General features: G+C 39.4%; 1 protein-coding gene across 3 annotated transcripts in view; it reads right to left on the minus strand.

Annotated features, from left to right (window-relative positions):
* Positions 1-22,169, minus strand: part of csmd2 (CUB and Sushi multiple domains 2) — a 632,593-nt gene that overhangs the window by 66,079 nt on the left and 544,345 nt on the right. For all 3 annotated transcript variants that reach the window (XM_062962418.1, XM_062962417.1, XM_062962419.1), the window contains 3 exons: positions 16,969-17,157; positions 1,704-1,889; positions 254-448 (listed from right to left, as the gene is read on the minus strand). In XM_062962418.1, coding sequence (XP_062818488.1) covers positions 254-448; positions 1,704-1,889; positions 16,969-17,157 — 570 coding nt within the window. The remainder of the gene's footprint in view (positions 1-253; positions 449-1,703; positions 1,890-16,968; positions 17,158-22,169) is intronic.

Consider the following 22,169-nt stretch of genomic DNA (forward strand, 5'->3'; position numbering starts at 1 on the left):
TAAGGCAAACATTCAATGCCTTAACATAGAACAAAGACAAAGACAAACACAGGCTCCGAGCCTCAAACTCATGACCTCTTGGTCAGAGTGATTTGTTGCAGCTGGCTGCAGCTGGCTGCTCAACAGCCTGCGTCACAGCCCGGGCCCAATGCAAATTATTTTGGCACATGTTGTCTTATGAAGGCCACTGCTGCCTTCTTAGTTTCCCACGGGGCTTTTATGGGTTGTTTAAATGGGATGCCAGCTGGCTTACTTCTGCAGGTCGGCATGGGCTCCCCAATGCTCCACTTCCCATTGGTCTGGCAACGGATGACCCGGTGCCCGGTGTAGTAGTAGCCGGGATCACAGATGAGCATCAGCTGGGCGTTGTACTGGTACTGTGTCTCGTAGATCAGCCTCCACCGGCCGTGTTCCACGGCAATGCTGCTGACGTCGGGGCAGCCGATGGCTGAACGCCAGCCATGCCAAGAGAAGGAAACAAAAAGATGTTACCTGTAGGAACAGTTGCCCTGGGCTGAACAAAAGGCCTCCTCAAATGATCTTATAGCACCTTAACTTCCTTCATGTTTACAAGTTTCACTCAGTGCACTTTGCCCAGTCCATTGTATGATTTTAAAAGGCCTGAAAAACGCTTATACTTAAGTATATACAGTATTTATTTGCAGTATTTATATTCCGCCCTTTTTTCTCACCTCGAAGGGGACTCTGGGCAAATCCCAATGCACATATACATGGCAAACGTTCAATGCCATTAGACATACGACATATATAGACAGACACAGAGGCAATTTAACATTTTCCAGCTTCATGAGGGTATGCTCGATTCTGGCCACAGGGGGAGCTGCTGCTTTGCCATCTATTTGTGACACCGAGTCCTTGATGGAGTGCTTCCTCATTCATTTCTGCATGCTGCTGGACATTTTTATGGTGTCATAAATTACTGTAGATACTCAAGTATAAGCCTAGTTTTTCAGCCCTTTTTTAGGACTGAAAAAAACCTCCTCGGCTTATACTCGGGTGAGGGTCCTGGTTGGCTTATATTTGGGTCAGCTTATACCCGAGAATATATGGTACATTTATTATTTTTCTCTATTATTATTGGTTATTGTTACATTTATTCTTTTACTCTATTAATTATTACATTTATTATTTTGCTGCATTTATTTTATTATTATTACATTTATTATTTCACTCTATTATTATTAAAAGGATACATAAGCACATTGACATTGAAGAAGATGAAAATAATGATTTAATCAGAGTTGAACAGCCATATCTTAAATTACAGTTTGATGTAAAGATTCAAAAACGTTTAAACTACTGATGCCTCAATTAATGTAATTTTATTGGTATCTCGGCTTATACTGGAGTCAATGTTTTCCCAGTTTTTTTGTGGTAAAATTAGGGGCCTCGGCTTATATTCGGGTCGGCTTATACTCGAGTATATACAGTACTCATCTTTCCTTCAAGCGAGGCTGAAACGGTCAAGGATTTACATCCTTGTTACAAGAGGACAGATGTGGCCTTTCATGCTTTGCTTCGTATCTTCCCTGAAGGCATCAGACTGTCCAACTAAGTCCAATCAGCAAGGTTATTTTTACATCCTTAAATAACTCTTAAATAAATCTATTTTAAATAAACATGACAACGGCAAAAAAGAAAATAAGGAAGAAATGCAACCAAAGGTGGTCCAGGCCACTCACCCACGCACGGAAGAGGATTGTTGCCATTACTCCATTGACCGTTTGGAAGGCACTCAATGGTAGAAACGTTCTGGCTCTGGAGGTGAAAGCCTTGTTTGCATTGGTAGACCGCTTTGGTGCCCACCGTGTACTCCTTACCGAAAACCACGCCATTTTTCGGAGCTTTGGGCACTCCACAAGAGAGAGCTGGGAAGGCAATGGTGAGATGTGTTACTACTTCTATCTTACGTCATATGTTTCTCCAAGTGGTTTGATCCAGACCCAACTATATGCACATATGTCTATACACAGCAAAAAGGAAAAGAATGGTATATAATATAGTACAAGGTAAGTAGTACAGTAGAGTCTCACTTATCCAACATAAATGGGCCAGCAGAACATTGGATAAGAGAATATGTTGGATAATAAGGAGGGATTAAGGAAAAGCCTATTAAACATCAAATTAGGTTATGATTTTACAAATTAAGCACCAAAACATCATGTTATACAACAAATTTGACTGAAAAAGTAGTTCAATACGAAATAATGCTATGTAGTAATTACTGTATTTACGAATTTAGCACCAAAATATCATGATTTATTGAAAACATCGACTACAAAAATGCGTTGGATAATCCAGAACGTTGGATAAGCGAGTGTTGGATAAATGAGACTCTATTGTAAATGTATTAATAATAATAAGTAAAATAGAGTAAAATAAATGTAAAAGTAACAACAATAGAGTAAAATAATAAATGTAACAATACCAATAGTAATAGAGAAAAATAATAAATGTAATAATAATCATTAATAGAGTTAAATAATAAATGTAACAATACCAATAATAATAGAGAAAAATAATAAATATACCATATATACTTGAGTATAAGCCGACCTGAATATAACCTCACCAGGACCCTCACCCGAGTATAAGCCGAGGAGGTGTTTTTTCAGTCCTAAAAAAGGACTGAAAAACTAGGCTTATACACGAGTATATACAGTATTTTTCCTTCTCATTCTCTCAACAACTTGTTGGTCAATGCTAGGGAAATAAAACTAATAGGATTGCAAAGGGCACCTGGCTTTCAAAGGACAAGCTTTCTTCAGCCCCTGTTTCGACACACTTACCTAGGCAAATGGGAGGCTTGTTCAATACGCAGTAATGCTATGTAGTAATTATTGTATTTACGAACTTAGCACCAAAATATCACAATGTGTTGAAAACATTAAGTACAAAAACATTGACTACTAAAAGGCAGATTGCGTTGGATAATCCAGAATGTTGGATAAGTGAAACTATACTGTATTCAAGTTATATACAGTAGAGTTTCACTTATCCAACACTCACTTATCCAACGTTCTGGATTATCCAATGCATTTTTGTAGTCAATGTTTTCAATGCATATACTGCATTGAGAATATACTGCAAGTCACTTCTGGCGTGAGAGAATTGCCCATCTACAGAGATGTTGCTGCAAGCTAGAGCTGACAGGCGGGAGCTCACCCCGTCTCATGGATTCGAACTGTTAACCTTCAGGTCAGCAACCCAACTTCAAGTCAACAGTTCAGTCGGCACAAGGGTGTAACCCATTGTGCCACCGTGGTTCAATTCGGAAACGCTAACCTCTCTTGATGTCTACGGTAACTTTAAATGGGCTTTAAAGACCAATTTGTTTTGGGTTTCCATCTGAGACAGACATGACCACTATGATGTAAAATTGGCCCTAAATTACTTTAATGCAGGTTTTAATGGCATGTCAAACTGGTTTGTTAACTTCATTGCTTTTTTGAGTCACCCAATGAATTTTTATGGGACTATTAATGTTTTGATTTTCGTGTGTGTGTCAGAAGCTGTTTTGCAAGGATGTGGCCCTAAAAAAGGCTTGCAAACATCTTTTTTACCAGCTACAGCAATTACACCAAAGTAGCCCCTTTACCTTTATGGCTTTAGGTTATTTGTGATGGCAGTGCACCTTTGAGAAGTTGAAAGAGTCCCATCAATTCCATGGCATTGCCAAGACACATTCCGTGAAATGCACAACATAGTAGTGAACCAGTCACTGCTAACACTTGATAGCCAAGCTTCCATAATATAACAGAAGATAAACCAATAGTGAGAGCTGATATGCAGAATGGGAAGCAATAAATATCTTGATTTTTTTTTTTGCACAGCTATTGTCCCATTGTTGAGTATCTCTTCTTCATTTCACATAGGCTACCAATGCTACGTATCTGTGCCTGAACTCCCATTGAACTCATTCCTATAATTCTGTACTACTCCGATCAGAAAGGATGATTCAATGCGTGGCCTTGGAGAATCCTTGAAATGGGGACAGATGACAGCGACAGCTACACTTAAGACCCCTTGGTTTGTAAACGGCACGCTGAGGAATTCTGGCACTCTTTGGGGAGCTTTTCACAGCTTTTGTAATAGGAAAATTGGTCCGAATGATGGACAAGCTCCCCCCGAAATGACAGCCAGTCCACCCACTCTTGGTTTTTCTCGCAATGTGCTGCCAGTGGAAGAACGTTGGCTGTGTGCCACTGAGTGTTTTCAATGTGTGCAGGATAATGAAAGGTTTGGCCAACAGCACAGATGAACTGAACAGCCAAATGAAGGGGAAGGCGTTCTGTTTGAAGTAAGTGAGATAGAGGATGAATTCGCTGAGAAAGCCAAAACGCTTTTCACAACACTTGGGGCAGACTAGCCACCTTATCACATTGAGATATTTCCCAGTTGTAGGACACTTCATCTGTTGTGGTTCAGTCTGATGATGAAGGGGGATTTGGGTCTATGGAAATGTTGAAGGCTCTGAATTGTTAGAGTGGCTGCAGACTAGCAGTGAAACTGAAATCTGTGACAAACAGACTAGCAATAGGATTCGAAACATCAACAGTTCAGAACATCAACAAGTCCCAGGTGTCTCTGGCAGTGAGTCAGAGGAGTCTTCCTTAGATAGGGATACAAGGTTAAGGTTAAAAGTTCATTGTCCCAGATGCTCTCTTAGAATAGCTGGTAAACATGTGGGAACTCAAGGACAGAGAAATGCTTTTTTGGCTTGTAAGCATGGTTAAATAAGGGAGAAACAGGGAGAGATTTCAGACAAAGAAACGTTGGTTTTGGAAGCAGAGTTCCTGTCTTGTCTATGTTCTTGCTTTTATTCATGCCTGGATCTTGTATTTTGGATGGTGTTTTAAAGCTTATGCTGCCTTGTTTTCTGGATTGATCTGTTTATTAGAGACTTTGAACTATATTCTTCAGACTGCCTTTGCATTTGATTATTGCCTTCTACTGACTGCCTTGCATTTGGATTATTGCTTTCTACTGACTGCCTTTACATGTGGATTATTGCTTTCTTTACTGCTTTTTACCCAGACTTTGCAATCTTGTATCAATAAACTATTTGAACCAAGCTTGCTGTGGTGGTATGTGTGTCTATGGTTGAATGCTATGCTGTGGTTGAATGTTTATTCAAACATGGAGAGGAACTGAGCTTATCACGTGAGTTAAACTACTTCTGACAGTCCTCCATGGTTGAGAAGAGGCAAAACAATGAGGTGTGCATGCAAACAGGCCTACTTGTGGATCCCACCCAGCACTCCACACACATTAGTCATCCCTTATTGTACATACTGGCCATGCGAGATGTCCAAGCTCCAAAGGAAACCAAGTGGCCACAGAGGCAAAACAAAATCTGTAAAATAAAGAGTCCCGAGCAAACGGATCCAACCGACCGGCCTGTGTGACATCAGTTGCATCCCAGCTTTGGGATGATAATTGCGTGCATGTCATCTGAGCCACGACGGAGCTCGGCAAATCCTCCAGCAAGGCCGGGCGTCTAGACGGCGACTTGCGATGAATACCAATTGCATGCAGCAGCTGCAAGAGCAGCAGCAAGGAGAACAACGGTGGCTGGAAGGGGGAAAAAATCAGCACCCTCCTGGCTCTTGCCTTGTAATCTCTTTAACCTTCAGGAGTTATCTGATCAAAGCGACCTGGAATGGCCAGATGAGCAGCTCACCTTCTCCTTTCTCCCATCCTCTGTCTTCTATAAACACGCGGCTGTCTTCACTATCTCTTTTTCTGCCCCGTCCTCTATTCATTTGGAGCCTTTTTGAGGCGGGGATCAGCTCACATGAGACATATCATCTGTGCAAACTGTCTTATATTAATACACACACTGGATGGACAACTAGGTGTGTGTGCCAAAACCTTGGCTTAACCTTCTAGGAGCCACACAGATTGCCAAAAGGCTAATAATAATAGTACTAACAACAACAACAACAGCTTCCCACTTTCTTAATGAAACATAAAGCACCTCACAAGCAAACATTTGGAAGAGTCTGAAATATAATTCTGGCTTTGGTGAACAGGCCTGTTGAACAAAGCAAGCAGGTCAGCAACTTACTTATATGATATATTTGCACTTTTAGCACTTTGGCCTAGATCCTTTGAACCCAATCCATGATTTTATCATTTTATCTTGTATGTGGTTTTTTATGACTTGCTTTTATTGTTTGATTGATCTGTTTTATTGTTTGTTTTTATATTGCTCTGTCCGGGCTTGGCCCCATGTAAGCCGCCCCGAGTCCCTTCGGGGAGATGGGGCGGGGTATAAGAATAAAATTATTATTATTATAGTATTATTACTTAAAGGGTGAATTTTATTCCTGGAGCAGTCCAAGGAAGGTACTTCACCTTTTTTTGCCAGAAGAAAATCTGGCCCGAGATGCCAAGCGACACAGAAATCATTGAGAGGGGATATATGTGGCTCCAGAGCTTCTCTTTGGCTACTTCTGATGTTCACATAAATCAGTGGTTCCCAACCTATTTTTGATCAGGAACCACTCTTCAACAATAGTACCATAAGGGACACGAATCAGTTTTTGGTCAACTTTAGATTCAGTTTGATTATTTGGGGTGCTGACTCAGAAAATTGCATTGGATAAACCACATCAGTTCTAGTTTCTGATACAGAACATATGCCATCCAGTAGTCTCCATCTACTCACCCACAGAAAACCATATTTAATAATCTAGAGCTGATTTTTCCTGCATGTCTTGCAGACCTTATTTTAAGTCTTGCGTCCCACCAGTGGGCCACGGCCCACAGGTTGGGAACCACTGACATAAATGGTAGTAGGAACTATGGTGAGTACAAAGAAATCAAAGAGAATTATCACTTTCAGTTTGGTGTCCCAAGAGCCAGTAGCAGGTTGAGCTGGTCTCCAAGAATCCAACTCTCAAACTAACGCATCACACTATTTCTATAGTCCTAAGAGATCATTCAGAACTTTAGATAGCTCCTCCAAAATTTAGACTCAAACCTGGACCAGACTCCCCGGATTTTTCATGGCCCCAAATGAGAAGCTGGAGCTGACAGATGGGAGCTCATCCCGCTCCCCGGATTTTTCATGGCCCCAAATGAGAAGCTGGAGCTGGCAGATAGGCGCTCACCCCGCTCTCTGGATTTCGCATGGCCCCAAATGAGAAGCTGGAGCTGGCAGATGGGAGCTCACCACACTCTCCGGATTTCGCATGGCCCCAAATAAGAAGCTGGAGCTGGCAGATGGGAGCTCACCCCACTCCCTGGATTTCGCATGGCCCCAAATGAGAAGCTGGAGCTGGCAGATGGGAGCTTACCCTGCTCTCCGGATTTTGCATGGCCCCAAATGAGAAGCTGGAGCTGGCAGATGGGAGCTCACCCCACTCCCCGGATTTCACATGGCTCCAAATGAGAAGCTGGAGCTGGCAGATGGGAGCTCACCCTGCTCTCCGGATTCGAATTGCCAACCTTTCAGTCAGCAGTCCTGCCAGCACACGGGTTTAACCCATTGAGCCACTGGGTTATAATGGATGCTCATAAATCAGATTCATGAAGAACAAATATAGATGTGATGCAGAATGGAACGTGGGGGGATTTGTTCTCCTTTAGTCGAAGCAACTTGAAACACGCGTGTCTGAATGTTTGTGTGTGTCTCTCTCTCTTCCCGCGCTTCCTCTGGGAATAAGACCTTCATCTCCACTTCTATAGAGATGCCTGAAATGTTAAATCATCTCCAGTGGCAGCTTGCTTCGATTGGTTTTCAATAATTTATCATGTTATAGTCTCCAAAACAAAATTAGGGAGGAAAAAGCGCTCCGTTTGCTATCGTAATGTTTTCCCGCATAAGTATTAGAGCAATCCAAAAAGCCGCTTCTAACCCACATTGGCAGGAGCACACTGGCAAACAACAACAACAACTCCAGTGTATGTTTCTTTCCCCTTGAAGCAGCATGAAAAGGCATCATTACATTTGATTGCAACTGTAGAAATATTTCCTTTTTTTCTTTTGATTTCATATAAATTGTTCATCTGCTCCAAATCACTGAATCCCCCACATTTTAATTAACCATCTTTTAACAGCTGGCATGCCTGCGCCTGCCGTCCTGCTACTATTTCCAGTCGGAGAAGTTCTATTAATCCAATGTCAATATATAGCCTAGTTAATCCTAATGCAGGCCCAGTCAGACCAGCTGTAGTTGACAAAAAAAAATCAAATTAAATTACTAAATGAGTCCCTTAATTTCCATCCACCACACTTTTGGCACAGATGGTCCAGGAGAAATGGAGTCTACTCCAAGTTTTTAGATCCAAAAGCTGGTTCCTCATCCAAGACAGAGGAGCTTTTTGCTTTCTTCTGAACCAAAACAACACCCTGGCTTTAAAAAACTAGGTGCCATTTGGCACAATAACCAGGAGTCTTTATTTACAGGGCTTGGCATGAGACAGAGAAACCCATGTCTCCTCCACTAACCCAGGTAAAGGTAACATTAAGTCTAGTCGTGTCCGACTCTGGGGGTTGGTGCTCATCTCTGTTTCTAAGCCAAAGAGCCGGCGCTGTCCATAGACACCTCCTAGGTCATGTGGCCATAGGCATGACTGCATGGCGCGCCGTTACCTTCCCGCCGAAGTGATACCTATTGATCTACTCATATTTGCATGTTTTCACTGCTAGGTTGGCAGAAGCTGGGGCTAATAGTGGGAGCTCACCCCGCTCCCCGGATTCAAACCTGCAACCCTTTAGTCTGGAAGTAAAGGTTTTCCCTGACATTAAATCTAGTAGTGTCCGACTTCAAGGTTGGTGCTCATCTCCATTTCTAAGCCGGCATTGTCCATAGACACCTCCAAGGTCATGTGGCCATAGGCATGACTGCATGGAGCGCCGTTACCTTCCTACAGAAGCAGTACCAATTGATCTACTCACATTTGCATTTTTTCGAACTGCTAGGTTGGCAGAAGCTGGGGCAAATAGCAGGAGCTCACTCTGCTCCCCGGATTCAAATCGCCAACCTTTGGTCAGCAAGTTCAGCAGCTCAGCAGTTTAATCTGCTGCACCACTAGGGGCTGCTTTCCACCATCCCAATGGGATATAAATGGGCAGGAATATCCCATGATAGTTGGTTTACTTGGGAGCACCGTTCTCCAGGACGGTGTTGTGATAGTGGTATTGGAATCAATCTAAACTGTGAGCAAGATCGGAAATAATAATAATAATAATAATAATAATAATAATAATAATAATAATAAGATCAGGTGGCAGAGGACTCTTACAAGTAAAACAAGGAGTCAAAGAAGAAGAACATGCCCTGACAGAATATGTAAAGCAAAGTGAAGAACCTGCTTTGATTGAAGTCAAAAATCAGAAACTCCTCAAAGCACAGCAAACAAAGAATCAGTACAAGAAAACCGCACTACAAACTAGAGTTGACAGCTGGCACAACAAAACATTGCATGGAAAGTTTCTTGACAAAATTGAAGGAAAAGCTGACAAAGAGAAGACCTGGCTCTGGCTCACGAATGGGACCCTGAAGAAGGAGGCAGAAGGCCTGATCCTTGCAGCCCAGGAGCAAGACATCAGAACAAAGGAAATTAAGGCCAAGATCAAAAAATCAGCTGATGACCCAAAATGAAGACTGTGCAAGGAAGCTGATGAAACTATTGATCATATCCTCAGCTGCTGTAAGAAAATCACACAGACAGACTACAAACAGAGACACAACTATGTGGCCCAAATGGTTCATTGGAACTTATGCCTCAAGTACCACCTCTCAGCAGTAAAGAACTGGTGGGATCACAAACCTGCAAAAGAAAATGAGCACGCAAAGATACTGTGGGACTTCCGAATACAGACTGACAAAGTTCTGGAACACAACACACCAGACATCATAGTTGTGGAAAAGAAAAAGGTTTGGATCATTGATGTCGCCATCCAAGGTGACAGTCGCATTGACAAAAAACAACAGGAAAGACTCAGCCGCTATCAGGACCTCAAGATTGAACTTCAAAGACTCTGGCAGAAACCAGTGCAGGTGGTCCCGGTGGTGATGGGCACACTGGGTGCCGTGCCAAAAGATCTCAGCCGGCATTTGGAAACAATACACATTGACAAAATCACGATCTGCCAACTGCAAAAGGCCACCCGACTGGGACCTGCGCGCATCATCCGAAACTACATCACACAGTCCTAGACACTTGGGAAGTGTTACTTGTGATTTTGTGATATGAAATCCAGCATGTCAATCTTGTTTGCTGTGTCATAATAAAATAATAATAATAATAATAATAATAATAATAACAATAATAATAATACAGTCCTAGACACTTGGGAAGTGTTCGACTTGTGATTCTGTGAAATGAAATCCAGCATAACTATCTTGTTTGCTGTGTCATATAATAATAATAATAATAATAATAATAATAATAATAATAATAACAATAATAATAATAATACAGTCCTAGACACTTGGGAAGTGTTCGACTTGTGATTTTGTGAAACGAAATCCAGCATATCTATCTTGTTTGCTGTGTCATATAATAATAATAATAATAATAATAATAATAATAATAATAATAATAATAATAATACAATCCTAGACACTTGGGAAGTGTTCGACTTGTGATTCTGTGAAACGAAATCCAGCATATCTATCTTGCTTGCTGTGTCATACAATACTAATACTAATAATAATAATAAAAACTACTACTTTATTTTTTATCCCGCCTCCATCTCCCTGAAGGTACTCAGGGTGACTAACATGGGGTGAAACCCAAGCAATTATAATAAAACCAAATAAAATACATACATGACACACGACAACATCCAATCAGTGAAATGTTGGTAAGCTCTCCAAACTAGAGAAAATTTTCATCTCTGTTTCCAACAACATTCAGCCACAAAGTATTTGATATTCCTTGTTTAATCCTGCCTCCTCTGCTCCATTGTTCCTCTGTGTTAGAAATCTCTCTCCAATTTGACTGCCATGGCAACATCCCATGGACTCCTGGCATTTGTAGATTGCTGAGGGGCATTGAGCATTCTCAGCCGGAGAGCCCTGGTGCCTCATCAAACCAAAGTTGGCTCAACTCCCAGTCTGCTATGCTGCACTTGTGGATTTGTTTCATAAAGAAATAAATATCCGGGACGACAGCAAAAGTGTCCTTTTCACCATGGAAAAATCATCTGACAACAACGAAATGCTATGATGCGTGGAAAGGTAGCAGTTAATGACTCCATGATACACAGCTAAATGTGTCCAGTGAGAATGGCAAAATCCAATTTGCACCTAAAGGGATTGCAAATACTAGGGGGGGAAAAAACTATAGAAGGAATATTCACCAAACAGTAATGGATTGCAATTTCATCATCTATTCTACACTCATTGATAGTAAGGGATGGTGGAGCTGGAGTCCAGCTTATTGAAAGGGCCACCAATTAGGTAAAAGTTTTCCCTTGACATTAAGTCCATTTGGGGTTGGTGCTCATCTCCATTTCTAAGCTGAAGAACCGGCGTTGTCCACAGACACCTCCAAGGTCATGTGGCCATTGACATGACTGCATGGAGCACCGTTACCTTCCCACCGGAGCAGTACCTATTGATCTACTCACATTTGCATGTTTTCAAACTGCTAGGTTGGCAGAAGCTGGGGCTAATAGTGGGAGCTCACTCCGCTCCCCGGATTTGAACCTGGCAAGTTCAGCAGCTCTGCGGTTTAACCCGATGCGCCACTGGGGGCTGCAGGGCCACCGGTTCCTTATTTGGAGATTTGTTGTTGGTTACTTTCAAATTATATCCAACTAATATAGACTTTATTATGGGGGAAGATGAACTTATTATGAGTCCCCTCAGGGAGATAGGTGTGGGATATAAATAAATATTATTATTATTATTATTATTGACACAGACAGAGTATGACACATGAAACAAAGATACATATGCTGGATTTCGTATCATAAGTCGAACACTTCCCAAGCTTTTAGGACTGTGTGATTTTTTATTATTATTATTATTATTATTATTATTATTATTATTATTATTATTATATGACCCTTATAAGGGAGGTGCTCATAGTTAGTGTCACTGGACCCCCCACCAAAGTGGGAATCTTAACATAAAATTGTTATTTTCCTTAATCTGAGGGAATATAATATTTGAATTACCGTATATACTCGAGTATAAGCCGACCCGAATATAAGCCGAGGCACCTAATTTTACCAGAAAAAAACTGGGAAAACATTGACTCCAGTATAAGCCGAGGGTGGTAAATTTCAGAAATAAAAATAGATACCAATAAAATTACATTAATTGAGGCATCGGTAGATTAAATGTTTTTGAATATTTACATAAAGCTCTAATTTAAGATAAGACTGTCCAACTCTGATTAAATCATTATTCTCATCTTCTTCAATGTAAATGTGCTTATGTATCCTTTTAATAATAATAGAGTAAAATAATACATGTAATAATAATAATAAATACAGAAAAATAATACATGTAATAATAAATAGAGTAACATAATAAATGCAATAATAATAATAATAAGATCAGAGTGAAATAATAAATGTATTATTATTATTAATAATAATAAAAAGAGAGTAAAATAAATGTAATAGTAGCAACAATAATAGAGAAAAATAATAAATGTAATAATACCAGTAATAATAGAGAAAAAAATAAATGTAATAGTAGCAACAATAACAGAGAAAGATAATAAATGTAATAATACCAATAATAATAGAGAAAATAATAAATGTAATAATATCAATAATAATAGAGAAAAATAATAAATGTAATAATACCAATAATAATAGAGAAAAATAATAAATGTACCATATATTCTCGAGTATAAGCTGACCCACATATAAGCCCACCTGGACCCTCACCCGAGTATAAGCCGAGGGGGGCTTTTTTAGTCTGAAAAACTAGGCTTATACTCGAGTATATACAGTATATGCTGGATTTTGTATCACAAATCGAACACTTCCCAAGCGTTTAGGACTGTGTGATGTATTTTCAGATGATGCACGCAGATCCCAGTAAGGTGACCTTTTGCAGTTGACAGATCGTAATTTTGTCAATATTTATTGTTTCCAAATGCCGGCTTAGATCTTTTGGAACGGCACCGAGTGTGCCAATGATGATGATGATGATGATGATGATTATTGGTACTGAAAATGTGGCTTAGATCTTTTAGAATGGCACTGAGTGTGCCGATGATGATGATGATGATGATGATTATTGGTACTGAAAGTCACTGGTCATTGGTTTCCATGGCGGAGCAAGGAAACAAACCCTGTTCTCTAGAATCATAGTCTGATATTCAAATCCCTGTTGAGGAAGCGTCAAAAATAAAACAGGCCACTAGCAGGTTTCGCCTAGTTCTCAAAAGAGCAAACAAAATGACAGAAGGGGAAAATCCCTCTCCAATTTCTTTCCACCGTAATCTGCATCCTGCTGTTCCCCAGGGCCAGATCAGCTACACCCAAGAGTACTGAAGGAACTAGCGGAAGTTATTTCAGAACCACTGGCAATTATCTTCGAGAGTTCTTGGAGAACGGGAGAAGTCCCAGCAGATTGGAGGAGGGCGAATGTGGTCCCTATCTTCAAGAAGGGAAAAAAGAACGACCCAAACAATTACCGTCTGGTCAGCCTCACATCAATACCAGGCAAAATTCTGGAAAAGATCATTAAGGAAGTGGTCTGCGAACACTTAGAAACAAATGCGGTCATTGCTAATAGTCAACACGGATTTACCAAAAACAAGTCATGCCAGACTAATCTGATCTCTTTTTTCGATAGAGTTACGAGTTGGGTCGATACAGGGAATGCCGTGGATGTAGCATATCTAGATTTCAGTAAGGCCTTCGACAAAGTCCCCCACGATCTTCTGGCAAACAAACTAGTAAAATGTGGGCTAGACAAAATTACGGTTAGGTGGATCTGTAATTGGCTAAGCGAACGAACCCAAAGGGTGATTCTCACCAATGCGTCGTCTTCATCATGGAAAGAAGTGACAAGTGGAGTGCCGCAGGGCTCCGTCCTGGGCCCGGTTCTGTTCAACATCTTTATTAACGACTTAGACGAAGGGTTAGAAGGCACGATCATCAAGTTTGCAGACGACACAAAACTGGGAGGGATAGCTAACACTCCAGAAGACAGGAGCAGAATTCAAAACGATCTTGACAGACTAGAGAGATGGGCCAAAACTAACAAAATGAAGTTCAACAGGGACAAATGCAAGATACTTCACTTCGGCAGAAAAAATGGAAATCAAAGATACAGAATGGGGGACGATGCCTGGCTTGACAGCAGTGTGTGCGAAAAAGACCTTGGAGTCCTCGTGGACAACAAGTTAAACATGAGCCAACAATGTGATGCGGCTGCTAAAAAAGCCAATGGGATTCTGGCCTGCATCAATAGGGGAATAGCGTCTAGATCCAGGGAAGTTATGCTCCCCCTCTTTCTATTCTGCCTTGGTCAGACCACACCTGGAATCACACTGTGTCCAATTCTGGGCACCACAGTTGAAGGGAGATGTTGACAAGCTGGAAAGCGTCCAGAGGAGGGCAACTAAAATGATCAAGGGTCTGGAGAACAAGCCCTATGAGGAGCGGCTTAAAGAGCTGGGCATGTTTAGCCTGCAGAAGAGAAGGCTGAGAGGAGACATGATAGCCATGTACAAATACGTGAAGGGAAGTCATAGGGAGGAGGGAGCAAGCTTGTTTTCTGCTGCCCTGCAGACTAGGACACAAGGGAACAATGGCTTCAAACTACAGGAAAGGAGATTCCACCTGAACATCAGGAAGAACTTCCTCACTGTGAGAAGGGCTGTTCGACAGTGGAACTCTCTCCCCGGGGCCGTGGTGGAGGCTCCTTCCTTGGAGGCTTTTAAGCAGAGGCTGGATGGCCATCTGTCGGGGGTGCTTTGAATGCGATTTCCTGCTTCTTAGCAGGGGGTTGGACTAGATGGCCCATGTGGTCTCTTCCAACTCTACTATTCTATGATTCTATGATTTAAACATTATTTCCTAGTGTCACAAGCACTGAAGCTATTCAATAGAAAGTGCCCTTTTGGGGTAGTCGGCTCTTTGGGGACAGTGGGATGATCATTGTTGTCCATTATCTCTCATCTGTTCTGGGTCCCGGCTGCCTAAACCACCCAGCTTTGTCTCCAAAGCTATTGGTAATTAATTCCGGCTTTCCCAGGTAGAGATGTGCTTGCACGGGTGAGTTTTGAACATGTGGCTCCCAGCGGGATGCAAAAGTTACGGTTGCTGTAGCAACGTCCCCAGCCGAATGCTGACTGGGCCATACCACCGAATGCCTCCGCGCTGCTCAAATAAGCAGCTTTTATCCCTCTTATGTTAGATCCCTGGCTTTTCATCTGTCAATGAGAAGGAGATAACTATTAGTGAGATTTATGCCTCCATGTCCTAGTTAGACTCCCAGCAAATGGTTCATCGGAAAAAAGCTGATTACGGATCTGAGGTCCAATAGTTTTCATGTCACAACAGGGATTTTGCATTTTTCCCCCATTTGCAAGTCTTCCTGGTTTCTTCTGAAGTTACTTAGAGGTTTCGGCAAATAATAATAACAATACCGTATATATATCTCACACCTATTAGCTTCCAAATTCTCTTTGAATCCCATTTATTTTAACTTCTGTTGATGTTGGGTTTGTCCCCGTGTGAGCTGCTCCGGGTCCCTTCGGGGAGATGGAGGCGGATACAAAAATAAAGTTGTTGTTGTTGTTGTTGTTGTTGTTGTTATTGACACAATGATGTTGTATGACACAGCAAACAAGATAGATATGCTGGATTTTGTATAACAAAATCACAAGTCGAACACTTCCCAAGAGTTTAGATCCCAGTCGGGTGGCCTTTTGCAGTTGGCAGATTGTAATTTTGTCAATGTCTATTGTTTCTAAATGCTGGCTGAGATCTTTTGGCAGGTCTTCTCCTTGTCAGCTTTTCCTTCAATTTTGTCAAGGAACTTTCCATGCAATGTTTTGTTGTGCCAGCTGTCAGCTCTAGTTTGTAGTGCGGTTTTCTTGTACTGTTTTTTTGTCGGCTGTGCTTTGAGGAGTTTCTGTTTTTTGACTTCAATCAAAGCAGGTTCTTCACTTTGCTTTACATATTCTGCCAGGGCAGAATTATTATTATTATTATTATTATTATTATTATTATTATTATTATTATTATTAATTATTTAGGGAGACAAAGAAAAGACCATTATGATAGAGAGATGACTGGATCCCACTCAACTAGAAAAATTGATTGGAGTTATGGGCTGAGCATCTCTCAACTGAATTCCCAACCAAACCAAATAACCAAATTTATTTAATGCTTAGACCATAGGTCTTTCGCATGCAAGACAAACAAACAAATACACAAAAGCCAGACCATCAAATACAATATAAAACATGCCATTAAAACCCTATATAAATCATTAAAATATTAAAATGCTGCAAATATCAATGTCAGGATATGCCCTTCAAATACTACATATTTCATGGATTAGCACCAACATAATTAAAAACAAGATAAAACCAAGTAAGTTCAGCATTATTAAAACCCAAGCAGGGAATTCTGAATTTCAAAATACTCCATAATCCAAAATCATCCTCATGGGTGGCTGAGAGGGACATCTTTGCTTTCGAATGATTCAATGTACACAAATATCATTTCATGCACAAAATTTTGTGCATAACATGACCTCCTGGCTTGGGTCCTATCTCAAAAGTGAAACTAATTGTTCTGTTTGGATTGAATTTCTCAGAGTGAAGCATGTGGGCCCAACCTTTGGAGCTACAGCTTTCTAACTCCAACTCTGCTCTTACCCAACACAAAGTGTAGGACATCCCACAGTCTTCTCAAAAATGGCAAAGGGTGGTGCCTTGATTCATGGTTCATTTTCCAGATCAAAACCCAAACAGAAATGATACATGCATGTGGCTTGGACTCACCTTGGCACAGAGGGATGGCTTCGTTCCAGCGGTAGTAGCCCTGCGAGTGCCTTGAGCACATGGAAAAGCTGTGGCCCACGAGGCGGTAGCCGGCTTCACAACCAAACTGGATGGTGCTTCCAGGCTGAAGGCTGGTGTGGCTGAGGATGGAGCCACGGAGAGGAGGAGACGGAAGGCTGCAATACGGGGCTGGAGGAAGGGAGAAAAAAGGCACATGGATGGAGTCAAAGGCATGGAACCACAGGACAAAACAGAGTCAAGACATGGCTTTGTTTCTATCCATCCCTTGCAAGCCTTGACTCTAGCAAATATCTCCATTTGCCAGTGACATTCCAAATTAACTCTCCAATGTTTTGTCTTTTCAGTGACATTGACCTTCAGTCATAGCTTCCTCCATTTTACAGCCTGAGTTTATTTATTTACAGTATTTATATTCCACCCTTCTTTCTCACCCCGAAGGGGACTCAGAGCGGATCACAATACACATATCTATGGCAAAATTTCAATGTCATTAGACATACAACATAATAATAATAATAATAATAATAATAATAATAATAATAATAATAATAATAATAATAATAATTTTATTCTTATACCCCACCCCATCTCCCCGAAGGGACTCGGGGCGGCTTACATGGGGCCTGGCCCGAACAGAACAATAAAACAAGACAAGAAAACCAATGAAACTAATAATCAAATCATAAAAACAAGTCATAAAAACCACATACAAGATAAAATGTTAAAATCATGGATTAGGTTCAAAGAATCTGGCCAAAGTGCTAAGAGTGCAAATAAATCATATCATCAGGGAAGGAGGTTACTCAGCTGTAGTGGCTATAAAGTGCCATTATAATGCTGGGGAAGGCATTCACTGTAATGGACATATAGACAGACACAGAAGTAATTTAACATTTTCCAGCTTCCAGTGTCATGAGGGTATGCTTGATTCTGGTCACAGGGGGAGCTGCCGCTTCATCGACCACTTGTGACACCGAGTCCTTGATGGAGTACTTCCTCATTCCTTTCCACACACTGCTGGAAGTTTTTATGGTGTCTTAAATTAGTTAAATTAGCCTCCCCGCATAAAGCGGTACCTAAATTTCCTACTTGACTGTCTTTCAAGGTGCCGTCCCCTTGATCAGGTTGTGTAAGTGTTATTTCTTGCTATATAATTTTATTGTTTTATCTTGCTTAATAATATGTTATTATGTTGTTATGTAATGTATGTGTGGTTTTTATGATTGGAAACCGCCCTGAGTCCCATCCGGGAGATAGGGCGGTATATAAATAAAGTTTTATTTATGATTATTATTAGGTCAACAGCGAGCTAGACTATTAATGGGCGGGAGCTCACTCTGACCCAGGCTGGCTTCGAACCCATGTAGTGATTTATTGCAGCTGGCTGCTAACCAGCTGCACCACAGCCCAGCCTCCAACGTGTTCAAAGCACAAAAGTAGTTTGCACCATAAACCCAGCACTTAATGGTAGAGGTGAGCGGGAATTTTTTTCCCTTCGTTTCCTTTGTTCTGTCGTTTCGTATCGACCGATTGTTTACAAAAATGACACAACACGAAACGAACAGCAATTCCAAACAAATGCACAACACTACTTAATGGTGCTTCCCTGTAGGCTCAGGCAAAAGCAAACTGCTGCAGCCTCTCTTCTATATATATAAAAGAGTGATGGCATCATGGCGACCCACAAAACAACAAAACTACAGTACCCCAAACCTCGAAATTTAACAACACAACCCATCATCCACGCCTCTAGGTTGATACAACAAAAATAAAATAAAAATAAAATCCTAATTAGAGAGAGAGGAATAATTGCTTTTATCCAATTGCTGCCAGTTAGAAGGCTAAGCTCCTCCAGCTTGGTCTCCTAGCAACCCAATAAAAAATAATAAAAAAACACTAAAAAATTGATACAATAAAATACTATAATAACAGAAAATAACTAAAAATAATACAAGAAAATAATAAAATATAATAAATAAAAATATAACTTACAATAAAATTAATTTAAAAAATGCAAATAACGTCAAATAAAAATTACACAACAATTTTTAACCAATACCACCACCACTTTGCCACAGCAACGCATGGCCGGGCACAGCTAGTAGCTTTTTAACTCGTCACTTTTGCCTTCATGGCCACGTGTGTCTCGGTTGAAATAATGAAAAGTGAGTAAACCTTTCAAAACTGTCAGTTTTTGAGATCCGCTTCTTGGGAAGAGCAACACGTATTGTCATGCTTTAAAACACCATACACTTGAACAGTGCTGCATAGCGGTATATTTATTACCCGAGGCTTAGCAAGATTTCATTGGTGTAGCATCTTAGAAAGAAAACCCGTTAATATCGTGATTTTTTGCCTTCAGACCTTGTTGAACACGTCCACATGCCTTCTAATGCAATTTCCCATCTCAAACATTCTCCCCATATGGCTCACATAAACAAACAAATGCATTTACATATTTTTCAGACTATTACAACCTTGCAGTTAAGTTCGCTATATCAACCGCAACAGCCGTTTTGGAAAAAAACAACAACGTAAAGCTGAAAACAACTGGTGACTATATCAGCAGTTAAATGCCCTGAGGACTGGCGGAACAGTAAATTGCTATTCGAGGAAAATATTTATCAGAAAACTACAGCAAACTATATGCTGCGGATGTTGAACCAAGAAATCGCAGAACTTGTGACATTAACAGCAAGAATTCCCAATATTGCTTTTTCAGCGTTGTTTTCTCTTCACATTTAAAGGATCTGGAACTGAAGTTAGGAAGCCTTTCCCATTACAGATTGAGTCTCCTTTATACAAAATGCATCAGATTAGAAGTGCTTTGGATTTTGCATTTTTTGGGAGGAGATTTTAACATTATTATTATTATTATTATTATTATTATTATTATTTTTATTATTATTAACGGAAAGAAAGAAACCACAAACAACTTCAGAGTCCCCTTGGGGAGATGGGAGCAGGATATAAAAATAAACATTATTATTATTATTATTATTATTATTATTATTATTATTATTAACGGAAAGAAAGAAACCACAAACAACTTCAGAGTCCCCTTGGGGAGATGGGAGCGGGATATAAAATAAACATTATTATTATTATTATTATTATTATTATTATTATTATTATTAACGGAAAGAAAGAAACCACAAACAACTTCAGAGTCCCCTTGGGGAGATGGGAGCGGGATATAAAATAAACATTATTATTATTATTATTATTATTATTATTATTATTATTATTAACGGAAAGAAAGAAACCACAAACAACTTCAGAGTTCCCTTGGGGAGATGGGAGCGGGATATAAAAATAAACATTATTATTATTATTATTATTATTATTATTATTATTATTAGTGGAAAGAAAGAAACCACAAACAACTTCAGAGTCCCCTCGGGGAGATGGGAGTGGGATATAAAAATAAACATTATTATTATTATTATTATTATTATTATTATTATTATTATTATTGTTAATGGAAAGAAAGAAACCACAAACAACTTCAGAGTCCCCTTGGGGAGATGGGAGTGGGATATAAAAATAAACATTATTATTATTATTATTATTATTATTATTATTATTATTATTAACGGAAAGAAAGAAACCACAAACAACTTCGGAGTCCCCTTGGGGAGATGGGAGCGGGATATAAAAATAAACATTATTATTATTATTATTATTATTATTATTATTATTAACAGTAAGAAAGAAACCACAAACAACTTCAGAGTCCCCTTGGGGAGATGGGAGCGGGATATAAAAATAAACATTATTATTATTATTATTATTATTATTATTATTATTATTATTATTATCAACACAACGACGTTGTATGGCACAGCAAACAAGATAGATATGCTGGATTTCGTTTCGCAAAACCACAAGTCAAACACTTCCCAAGTGTCTAGGACTGTGTGATGTATTTTCTGATGATGTGTGCAGATCCCAGTAGGGTGGCCTTTTGCAGTTGGCAGATGGTGATTTTGTCAATGTCTATTGTTTCCAAATTTCTATTATTATTATTATTGTTAATGGAAAGAAAGAAACCACAAACAACTTCAGAGTCCCCTTGGGGAGATGGGAGCGGGATATAAAAATAAACATTATTATTATTATTATTATTATTATTATTATTATTATTATTATTATTATTATTAACGGAAAGAAAGAAACCACAAACAACTTCAGAGTCCCCTTGGGGAGATGGGAGCAGGATATAAAAATAAACATTATTATTATTATTATTATTATTATTATTAACGGAAAGAAAGAAACCACAAACACCTTCAGAGTCCCCTTGGGGAGATGGGAGCGGGATATAAAAATAAACAGTATTATTATTATTATTATTATTATTATTATTAACGGAAAGAAAGAAACCACAAACAACTTCAGAGTCCCCTTGGGGAGATGGGAGCGGGATATAAAAATAAACATTATTATTATTATTATTATTATTATTATTATTATTATTATTATTATTATTATTAACGGAAAGAAAGAAACCACAAACAACTTCAGAGTCCCCTTGGGGAGATGGGAGTGGGATATAAAAATAAACAAAAAAAATAAAAAAAATAAATATTATTTTGTAATACAATATAATACCAATAATACAATATAATAATATTAATTATATATTATATATTACATGTAATATTATTAATAATATTACAATAGATATAGTACAATATGGTAATTCATTGCCAGTATTGTGCTATGCTAATAATATAATACATTGTATGTACATATAATTTGTAAGCCGCTCTGAGTCCCCTTCGGGGTGAAAAGGGCAGGATATAAATGTATTAAATAAATAAATAAATAATAATAATAATAATAATAATAATAATAATAATAATAATAATAATAATAATAATAACTTTATTTTTATACCCCGCCCCATCTTCCCGAAGGGACTCGGGGCGGCTTACATGGGGCCTAGCCCGATAAAACAATCAAATATCAGTAACACAAAAATAAAACAATTATACCAATAAAACATCAATATCAGTAAAACAATCGTTAAAATCGACAAGAAGCATACAAGCAGCATACAATATTAAAACAATATTAAAATTATTATTATTATTATTATTAACGGAAAGAAAGAAAGAAACCAAACAACTTCAGAGGAACAAAGCAACTGTTGTTGGCTTTCACTCAGCGAAACC

This window comes from Anolis carolinensis, unplaced genomic scaffold (assembly GCF_035594765.1).
Source record: "Anolis carolinensis isolate JA03-04 unplaced genomic scaffold, rAnoCar3.1.pri scaffold_10, whole genome shotgun sequence".
Lineage (NCBI taxonomy): Eukaryota > Metazoa > Chordata > Lepidosauria > Squamata > Dactyloidae > Anolis > Anolis carolinensis.